The 17,982-nt window shown below is 47.3% G+C and overlaps 1 protein-coding gene across 2 annotated transcripts in view; it reads left to right on the top strand.

Annotated features, from left to right (window-relative positions):
- Positions 1 to 17,982, top strand: part of NCAPG2 (non-SMC condensin II complex subunit G2) — a 59,808-nt gene that overhangs the window by 30,437 nt on the left and 11,389 nt on the right. For both annotated transcript variants that reach the window (XM_059172407.1, XM_059172408.1), the window contains exons 16-24: positions 4,445 to 4,618; positions 6,771 to 6,841; positions 7,863 to 8,016; positions 8,350 to 8,523; positions 10,121 to 10,237; positions 10,323 to 10,463; positions 10,896 to 10,995; positions 15,892 to 16,079; positions 17,549 to 17,689. In XM_059172407.1, coding sequence (XP_059028390.1) covers positions 4,445 to 4,618; positions 6,771 to 6,841; positions 7,863 to 8,016; positions 8,350 to 8,523; positions 10,121 to 10,237; positions 10,323 to 10,463; positions 10,896 to 10,995; positions 15,892 to 16,079; positions 17,549 to 17,689 — 1,260 coding nt within the window. The remainder of the gene's footprint in view (positions 1 to 4,444; positions 4,619 to 6,770; positions 6,842 to 7,862; positions 8,017 to 8,349; positions 8,524 to 10,120; positions 10,238 to 10,322; positions 10,464 to 10,895; positions 10,996 to 15,891; positions 16,080 to 17,548; positions 17,690 to 17,982) is intronic.

Raw genomic sequence — 17,982 nt, 5'->3', positions numbered from 1 at the left:
TATTTCAGTTCGGCCTGGGTGGAGCGTACACCTGGATTGGATTCTGGATGCTACCATACTTTGTAATTAATGGGTGTTAGTGTTAAGGATTTACTCATAGCCAGTGCTGTGAGATTCCACTAGAAATATCTGGGGGTTGAATTTCTGGGAATGAGGGTACTGAGAATTGGCTTTTCTCCCTCCCGCCTCCGTACTTCCTTCTTCCTTCCTTCTCTCCTGCGCTGTCAGAGAGAGCACAAGCAGGAGGAGAGGCAGGGGGAGTGTAGGGAGAGGCAGAAGCAGGGAGAAGCAGACTCCCTAGAGAGTATGGAGCCCGATGTGGGGCTGGATCCCAGGATCCCAGGATCGTGACCTGAGCGAAAGGCACTTACCCAACTGAGCCACCCAAATGCCCCTAGAATTGTCTCTTAAAAGGTAATTAAATTGGGGCACCTGGTGGCTCAGTGTGGTTGAGCCTCCAACTTCTGATTCTGGGTCAGGTGATGACCTTGGTCATGGGACGGAACGTGAGTCTGCTCTGCTCTCAGCTGGGAGGTCTGTTTGAGATTCTCTCTCTCCCTCTCCCACTGCCCCTTCCTCTGCCCGTGTGTGTACTTGCACATACACTCCCTCTCAAATAGATAAATCTTTTTAAAAAAATTGAAAATTTTTTTAAAAAGGAGTTAAAGGGACTGGTCAGCTGGTATTTCTTCAGAATCCAGAGTGACCACTTACAAGAAATTGAAGACTCAGACACATTATTTATAAGCAGTATCTTAAGTTTTTAAACAAGCTCTCACTCTCATGTACATCTAAACTAAAACTTGGGAGTAGTTTTGTAGTACACAAATAGATTAGGTAACTAGCCTTTCAAAGAAGTTGCAAGAGACAGTCTGTCCTTTTGCTGAGACCTAGTCCTGCATGTAGGCCCCAAGGTGAGGTCTTTCATCAGCCTGACCCTGCCTCAGTCCCAGCCTGCGTCCGCCGCCTCTGACACAGGCTTCTTCTAGGAGAGACCACCTGGTTGGCTCACATGTCTCACGCTGGCCTCATGACTCCTGCACACATCCCAGGGACACTTGTGCCCGTGGGCTCACAGCTGGAAGGCCACCACTCCACCAGCCTAGACCCTGTTAAAACAAGTGCTTGTCTCTAGCCCAGTCAGCGACACAGGTGTGGAATCAAGGAGCACAGAGCACAGAGAGAGAGAGTGGAACTGGGTTTCATCCTGACTGTGGACCTCGGCTAGTAGTTACCGCCACTCACAGACCTCAGCCTAGATTTGGAGAGCCTTCTACCCAGGGCATTTGGAGTTGGTTCTCCTTTTATTTTGGGTGAAATTTAAGTTCATCTCTTCAGGGTTTTCCCCTCAGTATGCAGATTGTACGGGCAGAGAATTTCAGGACGGTGACTGCATTGCCCTATATCGTCAGAAACCTCCGATGGAGAGGCCGGCATGGTGGCCTCACTCCATGGTTCTGGAGTGTCCAGTCTCGGTGTGGGAGACGGTGGGAGTGAAACACGGGAGCGAGCACCGCTTCTCTCAGGGTCACCACTGTGAGCTCAGAGTGACGGTGAGATCAGTTTTGCAGAAGAGCAGAGACGTAGTTTGTGATGTACTCATTGAGAGGCTGTTACATTTTGTAAATTTTGAAGGAACCCTCCACCCCATTATTAAAAACTTAGGTGTTATTGGGAATGCTTGCATCGTATAACACTTTGGGTCAGTTTCTGTACCATTTGAAAACACAAGAGTTTAGAAATATGTAGGTCCGTTATAGTTTATGCTAGATAAGAAATACACTTTGTCATGTGGACATTCTCCAATTCTCCAAAAGCAAAATTTTTAAAGTTGTTCTTTTACTTTTTCTAATTGCTAACTACTAAACATCAAAGATGTTCTCTGCTAAAATAAAAAGTTGGCTTCCAGCTTAGAAACTTAGCACATTTTTGTAAGGAAGTAGTGGTGGCTTTTTCATGAGACTTTCATGATAAGGCTACTGTGCTAAACATTGGAATGGGAGAAAGTGAAGTTAATTGCAGAATGGAATTTCATCAATCTGTTACTTATATTGTTCTTTCAGTAGTTTCTAAGCCTTTAGTAGTTTTAATTCTTTTTAAATTTGTCCATAGCTCGTTCAGAATATTAAGTGCATAATGAAAAATCTAGCTTTGGGGCGCCTGGGTGGCTCAGTGGGGTAAGCCTTTGGCTTACTTCTGCCTTCGGCTCAGGTCATGATCTCAGGGTCCTGGGATCGAGCCCCGCATCGGGCTCTCTGCTCAGCAGGGAGCCTGCTTCCCCTCTCTCTCTGCCTGCCTCTCTGCCTACTTGTGATCTGTCTCTGTCAAATAAATAAATAAAATCTTAAAAGGAAAAGTAAAATCTAGCTTTATGTATAAAATACCTTTGCTTTTTCTGTGTATTCCTTAAATTTCTTCTATTTTTTTAAAAATTTATTTATTTAGGTAAACTTTGCAGCCAATGTGGGGTTTGGACTCACAACCCCGAGATCACTACTCACATGCTTTACTGACAGCCATTTGGGAGCCCCAAGTTTGTTTTCTTTTAAACTATCTTTTTCCATTGTGTTTGAGTAGATAGCATAACAGTACCGGTGCCCGAAATGAATCTTCTTTTGCATTTTAACGTGGTCGATTTTTAGGAAATTGTCTGTAGTGGCTCTTTGCAGGCTCCAGACTGTCTTTGGTCCTGTCCTGTCGTAGGGTTGGCTAGCAGGCTCCCATCAGCATGTGTGTGAGCTGGTTGTGTTCTGTGCAGAAGACTTGCCCGAGTGCGTTTGTGGCTTCGCTGGAGCCCTCAGAACGCAGCAGCGAATATTGCTCACGGCCAGAAGCTCAGAAGATGTAACGATGTGTTATTTTAGAGCAAACTGAGGAAGCCAGTGATTGAGTGGGAGTCGGTCATCATCAGCCCTCACCAGGCCTGCAGGTGGAGAGGCTAGAAGACAGCCTGGGGTGGTGATGGGCCGAGTTTGTACTGAGTTTCAGTAGCGATCACATCTCGGGAAATCCCTCCCTCCTCACCCCCAGTGTGTTCACATCAAAGTTTATGGCACGAAGTGACATCTTGCCTGGCGAGGACGCGGAGAAAGGGGAGCCTCCTGCACTGTTGGTGGGAATGCGAGCTGGTGCAGCCGCTCTGGAAAACAGCAGGAGGTTCCTCAAAAAGTGGAAAATAGAGCTACCCTATGACCCAGCAGTCACACTACTGGGTATTTACCCTAAAGATACACATGTAGTGAACAGAAGGGGCATGTGCACCCGAATGTTTCTAGCAGCGATGTCCACAGTAGCCAAACTATGGAAAGAACCAGGATGTCCATCAACGGATGGATGGATAAAGAAGATGTGGTATGTGTATGTATATACACGTGTATATATACACATACCACATCTTCTCCATATATATATATATATATATATATATATATAAATATATATATAAATACTACACAGCCATCAAAGAGAACTCCCTAAAATCTTGCCATTTGCTATGATATGGATGGAACTAGAGGGTATTACTCTGAGCGAAAGAAGTCTATCAGTGAAAGAATTATCATACGATCTCCCTGACATGAGGAATTTGAGAGGCAGAGTGCGGGGTTGTGGGGGTAGGGAAGGGAAAAAATGAAACAAGATGGGATCGGCAGGGAGACGAACATGAAACTCTTAATCTCATGAAACAGACTGAGAGTTGCTGGGAGGTGTGGGGGGAGGGACAGGGTAGCTGGATTATGGACACTGGGGAGGGTGTGCGCTATGGTGAGTGCTGGGAGGTGTGTAAGTCTGATGATTCACAGACCAGTACCCCTGGGACTAATAATACATTATATGTTAATAAAAATAATTAATTAAAAAAAGTGACATCTTACAGCAATTCAGAAGATATAGTAGAAATATGCTCTTTACTTGCATATTGTGTCCCTAAAGACAATAGTTTATACATTTTGATCTTTAGACGGTTTTTAATTCATATAAAGTGTTGATTGAAAGGATATAGGGTTCATTTAGCATTTATTTCTGGAGTGGGCTTTTAAAGGCATTTACCTCTACTAGAGATTTTCAAATAGAAGATCAAATCATTCTCATGAAATGAAAGTAGACTTGATGCGCTTTACGTTTCTGCTGCAGGTTTGGAATTCTGAAATGCACTTTTATTTTTTATTTTTTTTTTTTTTTAAGATTTTATTTATTTATTTGACAGACAGAGATCACAAGTAGGCAGAGAGGCCGGTAGAAAGAGAGAGAGGAGGAAGCAGGCTCTCCGCAGAGCGGACAGCCCGATGCGGGGCTCGATCCCAGCGTCCTGGGATCATGACCTGAGCCAAAGGCAGAGGCTTTAACCCACTGAGCCACCCAGGCGCCCCTGAAATGCACTTTTAAAGTTAGAGTTGTTACAGTACTTGTTATGGCTTGATTCACAATCAGATTATTCATATCTTAGGTTCTGGATAAAACACTGTCTGTAAGTGACGTCGCATCCATGGCGGGTTTGTTAGAGATCGTCGTGATTCTCTGGAAGAGTATTCACAGAAGTATGGAGAAGAATCAGGAGGCCAGAGTCTACACCATGAACAAGTTCGCTTCCGTGCTCCCTGAGTACCTGAAAGTCTTCACGGTGAGACGCTCACCATCGCACGCCGCGTAAGATTGCTTTTGTGCAAAATTAGCCGAGGTGCCCCACACGCTCACCTAGCAGGACCTGCTTGGTCCTCTGGAAGGGGGGGATGCTAAGCCAGTGCTCACCTGGCAGGGCGGGTAGCCTCCAGCCTTTCCAGAGGGTGGAGACCATGTCTTCCCCCCTCATATCCCCAGCACTCAGGGAAATGTGTGGGTAAGTGCTCGGTTTTCCTGTCTTCAGTGGTCTGTGACACCATTTGAGAATTTAGTTTGATCAGCTGGAAATTGAGAAGGAAGAGTGGGCAAACACGATACCACAGCGGCTGGGTTTTGTGGACGCTCTGAGGCATTTGATGGCGCACCGCACGCACGTGGGTTTCTGAGGGGTGTGCGGTGTGTCTGCGGGCAGAACCATGCATGGAGCTTCTAACTGGGTGACGGAAACCTGTTTCTTGACTTTTTACTTTGGAGGGAAGTTCATTTTTCCAAAGCAAGTAGAAATAAGACTGAGCTAGAGATGAAAATGTACTCCCAACTACAGAGAAAGTGTGGTTTGAGTACAGATTGGTCATAGGTTTCGTGAACCGTCCTTCTCAATGAATTTTACTTCTGGGCTCTTCCAAAACCGCTTGTATGACCTCGATCCCTTAGCTGTTTGAGCCCCATTTCCGTGACTGTCAAGTCTCTGAGCTTCACTGTGTTCCTGAAACGCACCTGTTCAGGGAGGTAAATGATCTGACTTGCCAAAGTCGTTAGTACAGTGCAAAGCTCAAATAGTTGCACTGGACTGAGAAGCCAGCGTTATCTCAGAATTCTCAGACAACAACACAGAAGCCCACGGAATACTGGGTGAGAAGAGAGATGAGCAGCGCGGCCTGCAGGTGTCCGGGGACCCAAGGAAGGCAGTTAATTAATTCAGTTAATTTCAAACGATTCTGGCAAGAGAGCTGCTCTGTACTCAGTTGCTCCGAGAACATTGTGGTCTTCTCTGTAAATGAATGAACGGTCTGTAATCCAGACAGGGCGGAATTCGTGGTAATTATCAGTCTACTTTTGAAACAGTAAGAGCACAATTTTTGTGTTGGGAGTTGGGGGAGGGATGGGCCCACGCCGACTGAATGCAGAGAAAGTACAGATCAGATTTCAGTGTTGTCCCTGGTTCTGTCTCATGTATGGTTTGGGGGAAATTGTTAATTTTTTCTCTTAGGGTCCACCATCTCTTACTCTTCCAGTCAACCAAGGATATTTTCTACTAAGTGTTTTTGGTGGAGCCTGGTCTGCCGTTTGTGTTGTGGTGTGGCTCTGGCTCCTTCAGTGCCACCGTGGATGGGGTGCTGTCGTGTGCCTCATGCGGTCCTTCCAACGGTGCCCTCCCCTCTTGCAGAGGAGGAAACGGACCTCTGTCCTGCCTCCTTGCTCTCTGCTGGCCCAGCTGGTAAGACTGGAGTCTGGTTGGACCAAGATTTGGCTTGGTGGCTTCTAAGCCTGTACATTTTCCATAAACTGTATTGTCTTCCCAAAGATTTTCTTATTATTTTATGGAAAAGGTTTTCTCTATTTCATTCTCTTGACATTTATTTAGGATACCAAGTGTACAGAGTTAACTTTTTTCTCCTTTAATCAGTATTTTAAAAATTTTTTTTAAAAATATTTAATTTATTTATTTGTCAGAGAGAGCGAGCACACAAGCAGGGGGAGTGGCAGGCAGAGGGAGAGAGAGATGCAGGTTCCCTGCTCAGTAAGGAGCCCGATGTGGGACTCGATTCCAGGACCCTGGGACCACTGAGTCCCCCAGGCTCCCCTCAGTATTGTTTGTAAAATAGAAGTCAGTGCCTTGAAAGCCAAGAATTTCTTGTCCACTCTGCATACTGGTGCACCCTCAGGATCTAGCTGTGCAATTCATACACAGTAGGGGCTTAATAAATATTTGCATCAATTAATACATCGCACAAAGTGGTAAAATGTCATTTAAAATTTTGAAACTGCTTCTCAAACATAAGGCTTAGCAGTAGGTTCAACTGAACACTGAAAGGAGTGCTCTAGTTCCCACTGAGCAGCTCTGAAGATGGGTTATTAGGAAGTTGTGTGGACAGCCTTTCAAAATGTCATTGCGTTTAAATACTCTTTTTTCCCTCTTTTTGTGCTTTCAGGATGACCGCTGCAAGGTCCCTTTGTTCATGCTCATGTCCTTTATGCCAGCCTCTGCTGTGCCCACATTCAGGTATCTCCTCTCTCTCTCTCTCTCTCTCTCTCTCTCTCTCTCGGAGGGGTGGTGAGTGGGAACCCTGCCGTCGTCGTGCTCACTTATTAACGGGACATTCGGCAGACTGTCACGCTTCTGCTTTAAGGTCGCAGTGGTGGCGGGGACGAGCAGGATGCGGTTCCCAGTGGGCGCCGGAGTTGCTAAGGAATATAGGAAGAGCCTACGTGAGCTAAAATTTGTCCCTTTAAAATCTGGGGTGTTAAGGCCAGCATGAAGGGACTTCAGAAGCATGCTGCCTGCGTGTGCCTGGCACGGGGCCTCCTGGGCTGAGGCGTGCTGAGGTGCAGGGTGCCCTCGGAGGGTGCAGAGCAGGCGCGAGCCCGGCGTGGAGGGAGAGGCGTGAGGAGCTGGTGGTTTTCTGCTGTTCTGCCTGCAGACAACGCTTTGGGGACAATGGGTTGGATAAGACACAATATTGAAATTAATTGTACCTATTTTTCTTTCCTTTTTTAAAGGTAACTACTAGAAAATTTTAAATGACCTAAGTAGCTTGTTTTTGTGCTCATGTTGTATTTTTCACTGCATGGTGTTGTTCTAGAGTGTTGGTTATTATCTCAGTAAAAAAGTCTCATTTTTAATTCATATTTATGAAAAAAATTAATGTTTTGAGGTTAAGCAAAAATTATTTCCAAAAAGTGAGGCATCTTTGCTCTAGAGTCCGATGGAGATGACAGAGAACAGAAAAGCAGGGGGTTTACGGACCTGGCGTGTCCTTGGTAACTTAGTAACTCGTGTCAGGCTGCCGTGACTTCCGTGTTCTCAGGCCGCGGGCAGACTTACCGTTTTGGGTTGGAATTTACCCTGTGCGGTCATCGCGGGGACTGTGTTCCTGCGGCGGAGAGTGTCCAAGAGTTCCTACAATAAGAGGGCCTTATGTACCCTCAGTGTTTAGCTTCCTTATTTTTTTTTTCAACTTTTTGAGGAATGGGAAGCTGTTACTGAAATGATAGATCTCATTTTATGTATTTGACATTTTCAGTTGTGGTGTGATTTCCACATTAAGAAACCAAGAGGAAGGAGAAGCGGACAAGCGCTATAGTACTTTGCTGGACTGTCTCTGCTCCTGGGGACACGTGGGACACATTCTGGAACTCATCTGTGACTGGCTGCCGGAGGAACAGCCCCAGAGCAAGGTGCATTTCTGTCATGTTTCTTTAAAATTGCTGAATGATGATATATGTGTGTTAGAGATCGTATGCTTTCCTGAGAACATGTTGTTGTTGTTTTTTTAAGATTTTATTTATTCATTTGCAAGACCAAGAGAGAGTAAGTGGGGTGAAGGGCAGAGGGAGAAGCAGGCTCCCCACTGAGCAGGGACCCCCCCCCCCAACCCAACCCCCGATGCGGGGCTCGATCCTGGGACACCGGGATCACGACCTGAGCCGAAGGCAGACGCTCAATGACTGAGCCACCTGGGCGCCCAGAGCATGTGTTTTAATCGTCAATTTATGGCTCTGTTCTTTCAGAGTAACTCAGCATCTAAACGGAAAGTGCAAATCCATGACACACGCCCGGTAAAACCGGAGCTGGCCCTGGTTTACCTAGAGTATTTGCTGACGCACCCGAAGAACCGACAGTGCCTGCTCTCTGCTCCCCAGAAGAAGCTCAACCACCTTCTGAGAGCGCTCGAACTGTGCAAGGTAACTTTGTAGAGAGACACGGACACCACACAAGTGAGTCCGTGTAAGTAACGTGTGCGAGAGACAAAGTAAGATTTAAGTTTTTCATACTTGGAGTATAAAGTTTTTCCCGCTGGAAAGGAGTTTAGAGCCAAATAAGTCACTTCCTGTTTGCAGACCAGGACAGGACACGCAGGTGACTCACTGGCAGGGCGAGAGGGGCACCGGTTGCGGCTTCCGGGCCCGTGAGCAGCCCTCCTCAGAGCGCACCCACTCGTGTGTAGGATGACTTCTCCCCACGCTTCTCTCGCGTGGAGAAGGGAACACTAGCTTCCCCTCACAGTCCTTGGCAGGCATTTTTAGGAATCTTTGGAGGGTGTTTCCTGTGAATTCGGCATTTCCTTTTTCTTTCCTGGCTCTCTGGCTATCTCTAGGGCCAGCCCTCAGAGACCGCCTCTCTGACCGTCGCTGGGGTGGGTCACGCCAGGGCCAGAGCTGCCAGCGCTTCGCAGCTGGGTCAGGTCGGGAAGGGGAGGGGAAGGTCTGACGGAGGGGAAGGAGGCGCCGGCTGTCCAGGGGAGGAAGTGGGCCACGCCTGGCGGCCAGGCCTGGATAGGAGGTGCTGGGATTTTGCCCCTGGACTAACATGGGGCACTGGTTGTGCTGCTGTCCCACGTAGGGCTACCTGTGGGCTCTGGGAAAGATGGGCGGGTGCATTCCCCTTCCGACTTCCCGAGGAGGGGCGCAGACGATAGCCCCACCGACTAATGCTGATGGGACCTCCTCCTCTCCATGTGACAGCCAGACACAGGCTCCCAGCCGTTTCCCAGCACAAAGGGACTCCTTTTAGGGTATGGGGTTAGGGAGCTATGGGCAGGCTGGGGCTCTGGCCCTGCCTGGGTGTGAGAGCATTGTTATTGGGTGGACCTGCCTGCCTTGCTCTTTCCTGGGACCGTCTGTGCTCCTAGCCCCCTGGCTCGGAGCAGGTCACAGTTTGCTCCAGGGGTAAATGCTTGCGTTCTTAATCCTGATAGTTCCTTGAGCAGTAACTGTGGGGAGTTTTTTCGTTTTTGTTTTTGTTTTTGAAAGATTTTATTTATTTATTTGACAGACAGAGATCACACGTAGGCAGAGAGACAGGCAGAGAGAGGGGATAGCAGCTCCCCGCTGAGCAGAGAGCCCGATGTGGGGCTCGATCCCAGGACCCTGGGATCATGACCCGAGCCGAAGGCAGAGGCTTTAACCCACTGAGCCCCCCAGGCGCCCCTTGGGGAGTTTTTATCTTGTCCCTTAGAAGGGAGGATCTGCTCCTGAACAAATATTATGCTGTATGTTAGCTAACTAGAATTAAAATTAAAATTAAAATTAAATTTAAATTAAAAACTAAAAATAGTAAATTACATGAATAGCGTAGAACGGAGCATCTCTGGGGGAGAGCAGGGGAGAACTACGTTTCTCGGACGTTTTGTGGTGTCACTAAAGCCCCTCCGCCGTCCCAGCGTGACCTTCCAGCGGTCGCTGTGCACAGCCGCTACAGCTTGTGCTCACGGTGCGGCGGCCACACGTGGGTGGTGACTGAGAAGCTGGAACACGACCACAGACTTTTTGTACTTTGCAGACGGACCTGGAATCCATTTTACAGTTGCCAGGTGGGAAACATCCCAACTTCAGTGAAGCGGTGGCCCTGCGGGCCTTCAGCCTGCACTGCCGGCTCAGCATTCACCTGCAGCACCAGGTGAGTCTGGCCCTGCTGCACGATGACGTGGAGCCCCTTGGCAAAGCCGGTCCCGTTACTGATTTGTCGTCTTCTTGTTGGACAGTTCTGCTCAGAAGGGAAGGTTTACCTGTCCGTTTTGGAAGACACTGGGTTTTGGTTAGAAAACAAAGTTCTGTCTTTTATCCAAGATCAAGAAGAAGAATATCTCAAGCTTCACAGGGTCGTTTATCAGCAGATCATCCAGGTCAGAAGCCCTACAACATGGAACCCTTCTCTTCCCCAAGTGTGTGCTTCCACATTCTCTGTTTCAAAGCTGTGACTTTGGACTTGGTGTCGCTCTTCTGCGGGGTGGTATCCGTTCAACATCCAGAGTCTGTCCTTTCCCAGCACATACACCACCTAATTCTCACGGAGTTCTACAGCTTGCATGTAATAGGTTTTCATTAATGTTTGTGGAGTGACATAAAATGGGTTTTCATATTTCTTATGGAAATAAAAATGAGAACCAATGTAGCTTTATGATAATTCCCTTGTAAAACAGCTTTATAAATACTTGCTGTGGGAGCTAACTAGTAGTCCAGCCAGATGTTAGAAGCTTTACCAGACTGGATTTATTCCCCTTTTGTGGCTCTCAGTTTCTTGGTAAGTCACACCAGCGTGTCTGTGTCTCTTGCAGACCTACCTGACAGTCTGTAAGGATGTCGTGATGGTTGGCCTTGGTGATGATAAGTTTCAGATACAGCTTCTACAGTGGAGTCTCCGAATCATGCAAACAGGTACCCTGCCTCTATTAAAGGACTCGTTTAGAGCAACGGATGGTCAAACCACGTTGCTGATTGGGACTCTTGCATTCAGGTGGCAGATACGTAACACAAACTGGCTCACTCCGAAACAGGGATTTAGGGGCTGACGCAGCTGGGCAGTTCAGAGGTGGTTCTGGTGTCCGACGCGCCTGAGCCCACAGTTTCTTTCACGGATTCTCCCAGTGGTTTGCCTGGTTGTCAGGTGACTTTGCCGTGTGGTGGACTCGTGCCGTGGCAGCCCCGGGCCTGTCTGCTCACCACATGGGAAGTATAAGGAGGGTTGTTTAAACTCTCCTGAGGACTGCTGGGAAGGTGCTTTTATCCCGAGGACAGGGTGACAGTGGAACCCGCAGTAACCAAAACCGTGGGGTATGTGCTTGCTGCGTACTGGGTACTGTGTTCAGTGTGTTTAGTGAGTGAGCGCGAGGTCAGCCTCCTTCCAGGTGGTCTGGGGGAGAGCTGGGCTGCGCGATTACCTGGAGCGGCCTGACCACGGGACCCAGGGCCAGATTCTCACAGCCGTGACGGCGTGAGAAGTGGAGAAGTGATCCAGGCTTTCTCTGTTGCCTCTCCTGGCAGGTGCTGCTGGCCTGTGACCCCCTCCCCCTTGCCCACCACCCACTGGGTGCAGAACTGTTTCTGAACTGCTCCTGCTGTGTGTCCTGACGCTACATCTGGTTGTTTCCCCAAACTATATCAGAAACTTGAAAATTCAGTATTTAAATTTCTTTAAGCCTATATATCTGCCGGAAGACATTGAAAATGACTTTATCATTTGTAGATTCAATGTTAAGATTTGGACATAGAGTCAGGGAGTCCCTAGTTCAGTTTGCCGTTGGTCCCTGGTGGCACTGAACATTGTCGCGCAGGCCGACTCTGATCTGCCCGTGGGGTCAGAGTTCAGGGCTCAGGGCCAGCCACCCTGCTCTGCCTTTCCAGTGTGTGCTTCTTGAAAGTAACTTGTGCTATCCGTTAGGTTGTGTAGGAGTTGTTTTAAATACCCACAGTAACGACTGAATGTTGACTCGAATAAATACTATTTATTTCAGAATCTGGTTTTTTTTTTTTTGTTAAATCGTTTATCACTTTTACTTTCTGGAGTGAAAACATTTTTAACTTAAGTTTAATGATTGAAACAAGGAAAAATGACTTGCATTTTTTAAAACTTCATTTATCATTTAGGAATTTTTTCTCCTAAGAACCGACTGACTCTACAGTGAGTATGAAATTTACGTTTCCAAGGAGTTAACTGGAATTTTAGATCTCTGATGTCCCTAGTTTCATGACACGGAGGTATCTGTTCTCCAAAAATAAGGCCTTAAGCTGCTGACTTTACCTGAACAAAACTGAAATGATCTTTGCATTTATATATTCCAACAATTAGAGGCTCACAGGGGAGAATCAACTGTGGCCATATTTTATAATCCTGTCACAAATAGGATTGTACTTAGCAAGTTAGCAAGATATACCCAGAGTCTTTTGTTCACAGGGCTTTCTGCTCTACTTGAAAGAGTGCTAATAAAACTTTCTAATTATAAACGCAATCAGGGCACCTGGGTGGCTCAGTGGGCTAAAGCCTCTGCCTTCGGCTCAGGTCATGATCTTGGGGTCCTGGGATCGAGTCCCGCGTCGGGCTCTCTGCTCAGCGGGAAGCCTGCTTCCTTCTCTCTCTCTGCCTGCCTCTCTGCCTGCTTGTGATCTCTCTGTCAAATAAATAAATAAAATCTTAAAAAAATAATAAAATAAACGCAATCACATTTATGTTACTAATGTTATAATATGGCTTTCTCCATGCTGAGGTGCACATGCTACAGGAGGTCTCCGTGAGTAGAGCCGAGTCCCCACACGTAACCCAAATGTAGGGGCACCTGTGGGGCTCAGTGGGTTAAAGCCTCTGCCTTTAGCTCAGGTCATGATTTCAGGGTCCTGGGATCGAGCTCCACATCGGGCTCTCTGCTTAGTGGGGAGCCTGCTTCCCCCTCTCTTCCTGTTTCTCTGCCTGCTTGTGATCTATGTCTGTCAAATAAATAAATAAAATATATATTTTTAAATTACTTTAAAAAAACCCCCAAATATAAAAATCTAAGCTCACACAATTGCAGGTGTTTCAGCTATAATGCCGTATGTAAAAAAAAAAAAGACCATGTGTTCTGCAAAATCCGGGGCTAAAAAGTAACAGGGCCTGTGGGAAAAGATAGTCTGGGGCAGGTGGTTAAGATAGTGCTGTGTGCTGGACCACTAAGGAGATGGTGATCCTCCAAGAAGTCATTTAGAAAAGCAGGTTAACATTTCTAGTAAAGAAAGTGTGAGTACAGGGGTGCCTGGGTGGCTCAGGTTAGGCCTCTGCCTTCAGCTCGGGTCATGATGTCAGGGTCCTGGGATCAAGCCCTGCATCGGGCTCTCTGCTCAGCGGGGAGCCTGCTTCCCCCCTCTCTCTGCCTACTTGTGATTTCTGTCTGTCAAATAAATAAATAAAATCTTTAAAAATAAGAAAAACAGATAAAGAATGAGTACTGTTAAGCCTAGGGGTTTGTCTTATTTGGAAGGTGGATGGGCCACAGGCATAGGGCCTGGGAGAGCTGGGCCAGAGGGACTTCCAGGGAGGAACACATGCCAGGCTGAGCCAGAGCCAGAGGACAGGGTCCACGGACCGCCATGCTGTGTCTGCTGCGTGGGGTGGGGTAGCGTGCGTCTGCTTCTTCGACAGTGCCTTCAGTGGCAGACTGACGTCACTCCCAGCAGTCGCTTTGGACCAGTTCCCTCTAGAGAAGCAAGAACTTCCAAAGTCAGGGTCATCTGTTCTGTGGAGCTATGAATTCTGACTTCTCTTTAATAATGTGTTGTATTTTACTTAACCACTGTCTATGTATTTGGTTATAAGACACATACTGCTTGAATATAATGAAATAGCTTTGAATTAGTTTTTATAGCTTTTCTGGGTTTTGTCAGAATTAAAGATCCCATTTAAATGTGTGATTCCCCCATGCCCCTGTGACCTTGAGGATGGATGAAAAAGGGCAGCTCTCTCATTTGCTGGGTCTTTGCTCTTCAGAACATCGGCCTCCCCTCCGCTGTCCGTACTTGGTCTCAGAGCCTGGCTTTCTTTACCGTCCGTTCCAAGGAAGTGACTCGCATGTGTGAGAGCCTGTGTCCCTGTGCCTTGTAAATAAAAGAGACTCATTTGTTGAAAGTTTCTTTTATGTTTGCAGTGATTTTAGAAACTGTTGGTTCTGGTAGTGCCACAGGCCTCTTGAGGGGTAAGCGCAGCTGGCACATGACCAGTGATTCTGCTTACTCTGGCAGGCAAATTTGGGTTTGGGCTTTGCGTCTTATCTCTGTCTCAAGCTGAGCTTACTGTATCTTAGTAATTTGTTTTCTAAATGGAGGTTCCTTGCGGGCTATGCCCAGGTCCATGTCCTGTGGGAAGTCATGATTCCTAGGTAAAGTCAAAGAGGCCATACCTCTTTGTCACCTGGATAATAGTCTGATAATGAGAAACGTTATTTCCGTGCTTTCCCACATGACAAGTTTTAAAAATACAGGTGCACAGTTTATGTAGTTTATATACGTGTTTATGTATGTAGTATGTAGTTTGCATGTTTATGTAGCATATACTCGTTATGTAAACAAGAAAGAGTCGTGCAGCGTGACTCCAGCCCCGGGAGAGCACGTGGTGTAAACGGGGAGGTGCTCACGCACACGGACCTCAGAAAGGCCAGACAGGGAGTGTCAGGCGTCGTGAGGTCCAGAGAGAAGTGAGAAACAGGATGCTCGAGAAGCTTCCCAGGGGGTGAGACCCCTGGCTCTGGGGTTTTGGTTTGTTTTTGATTTGTTTTAAGAGTTATGTATTTATTTGAGGGAGAGAGTGTGTGAGCAGGGGGGAGGGGGTGGGGGGAAAGGAGAGGGAATCCCAAGCAGGCTTCACACCCTCAGCACGGAGCCTGACGTGGGCCTGGATCTCATGACACGGAGGTTATGACCTGAGCCTAAATTAAAAGTCGGATGCTACCCGACTGAGCCACCCAGGTGCCCCGCACATACTCACCCCTCCCCAGGTCTATTCTTACAACTCAACTTAAAATCCAGATAGGATAAAAACTGAAATGAAAATTCAAGATCTCTAGAATAAACTGTAGGATTAGGCTCACATGTAGAAAATGCTTTACCAAATTATTATTATTGTTTTTTAAAAGATTTTATTCATTTGAGACAGGAAGATACACAGAGCATGAGCAGGGGGAGAGGCAGGCAGAGGGAGAAGCGGACTCCTTGCAGAGCCAGGAGCCAAACGTGAGGCTGGATCTCAGGACCTGGAAATCATGACCTGAGCTGAAGGCAGATGCTCAACCATCCGAGCCCCTCAAGCGCCCCAGCACTTCACCAAATTAATGCAACACTGTAAAGGGAGTGAATCGGAAGAGAAAGACGGTGGCAAACTATAAAATGTTGGAAATTGAGCAGAGTTGGCCTGTGACATTTGTAAATCACATTTCGAAAGCTTTGGGGCCATCCTTCTCGGACTTGTGACAGTAGAGCTGGTGCTAATGTTGCCATCACATGAGAAAATGATACACGTTCTCTGATCAGCATATTCATGGTGTGTGTAGTGAGCCCAGTTCTCAGTGACCAAGTTAAATACACTGTTACTGTTGAAGCTCCTTGTGTTACATTTAAAAAGAGCAAGTTTTAAAATCTTATTTATTTTAAAACTTACGTGTGTTAAAATTTAGGTTAATCTCATCAACCTGGAATTGGCTTGCCAGTAACAATTTCTTTCCAGTTACCATAATATACATGTGTTGTGTGAAAAATGTAATAATTTCAGCTAAATTTTGTGGTTGGATAACTTTTTTCTAATATTCTTTCTAGTGAAGGGCTTCTTTTACGTGTCATTACTTCTGGGCATTCTGAAAGAGATAACGGGAAGTTCCTTGATGCAGAGACCAGACTCAGACGAAGAGGTTGCAACGCTGTTTGATATGGTCCAGAAAGTATTTCAGAAACTGCTGGAATGTATGGCCCGGAGCTTCAGGAAACAGCCAGAAGAAGGCCTGCGGGTACTCGCACCTTTCCGGGACGGGCTGTGGGGGCTGCAGACAGGGGCGCTTGGGGGTGGCATCACCTCACACGCAGGCTCAGCTTGTGCTCGCTTGTGCCCTTGGGTGGGGTGTACTTCCGTGTGGGGGACAGTTAGGTGCCGTCCTTCACGTCCTGCTCGCTGACCCTCAGAGCATGGGCGGGCAGAGAGGTGGTGCTGTCTGCAGCAGGGGCGGGGGGGCCGAGAGCCCACCCTTCACACTTAGCCTTGGAGCGGGTTCTAAGCAGCCCGGGTCAGCTGGCTGCAGCGGAGCCTTCCGCCCGCCAGGACCGGGAGCTCGTATCTGACGGTGGTGCCCGGTTGTTGTGTCGGACTTTCCACCGGGAGCACACTTCTGAGAGTGTGGGTTCTGATTATTTCTAGATGATAAGGGGAAGTAATAATTTCCACCCAAGGCTACCCTCTTGGCACATGTCAGCGTCCCTCCCCCCCCTCCCCCCCCCCCCCCCCCCCCGGCTGGGAGTGAGAGTCACAGAGCTGGAGGGGCTGTGGTTCCCCCGTTGGCAAAAGCTCTTGTGAAGTAGGACTTGGAGTAGCCAGTTGGTGTGCGAAGAACCCGTGGGCCGCACAGGCTTCGCTCCGAGAATCATACTGTCATCAGAGGGGGGCCGCTCTTTTTTTTTCTAGGTAGTGGTTTAAAAAATGCAAGTTAGCTGTGTTTTTTTTAAATAAAGCTTTAAAAAATGCTAAAGTGGGAGATGTTTATGAAACACTGAAGACTCGTTTTTTCCCTGTTCTTAGTTGATAGAAGGCAATCGAAGGCTGTTGGCTGTGCTTTCCCTAGCTCACTCCTTCATCTCAGAGTTCATCTGAAATGTTTCTGCTTTTGATGAGTTGGTTCCAGTGTGTGATCTGTTTGTATAATTCAGTTTGTGCCAGAATCTTCTATTTTCTCACCAAGTCTTTTAACATTGGCTGTGTGACTTCTTTCTTTCTTTCATTTTTCTTTTTTTAAATATTTTATTTATTTATTTGACAGAGATCACAAGTAGGCAGAGAAGCAGCCAGAGCGAGAGGGAGGAAGCAGGCTCCCTGCTGAGCAGAGAGCCAAACTCGGGGCTGGATCCCAGAACCCTGAGATCATGACCTGAGCTGAAGGCAGAGACTTTAACCCACTGAGCCACCCAGGCGCCCCTGTGTGAATTCTTTCAAAACTCACGGCCTCTTGGTCTTTTACTATCAGTGGTATTTCTTTGTCTTTTCTATATTTATAGTATCGAGACTGTCGTGAAAGTAGTTCCAGTGGACTTCGGTCCTGTCTGTCCTTTTGTAGCTGTGGTGCCTGAGAGACTGGAGTCAGCAGTGGGAAGGGAAGGGTCGGGCGCAGATAAGACTGGGATTCCTGATACCCTGGGGAGGACAGCAGGAATACTTCTCCCGTAACGTGACTTTTTATAACCACTAAAAAATGACTGTGTTTTCTTGTAGCTTCTGTATTCCATCCAGAGTTCTCTCCACGAACTGCTAATGACGGTTCAGTCTTGGCACCTGGACACGCCCGTGCACCGCGGCGTGCTCTCCACGGTCATCGCTGCGTCTGTGGTGGAGATCGGCCACCAGCTACGGAAGGTGAAGTGTGGCCCTCCCAAAACCACTGTGTCTGCTTTTGACTGTCCAACTCGCTCTTCTCCACTAGTATTTCGTTGTCATGTTTTCCCAAGTATTTTTTTAAGGACTCAGTTTAGTAGGTATCTGCTTCTCCAGCCACTGCCCCTCAGAGACGTAGGTGGCTGTGACTTGAGTCCTGACCACTGGCAGATTTCGTTACGGGTGTTGTCGTTTTGATTAAGGCCCAGCAAGTCCTTCCATCGTGAACTTTTTTTTCCTTCTTGCATCGTAGATATCTGCATGAGTTGATATTT

This window comes from Mustela lutreola, chromosome 4 (assembly GCF_030435805.1).
Source record: "Mustela lutreola isolate mMusLut2 chromosome 4, mMusLut2.pri, whole genome shotgun sequence".
NCBI lineage: Eukaryota > Metazoa > Chordata > Mammalia > Carnivora > Mustelidae > Mustela > Mustela lutreola.
This window is presented reverse-complemented; position numbering and strand designations above follow the sequence as displayed.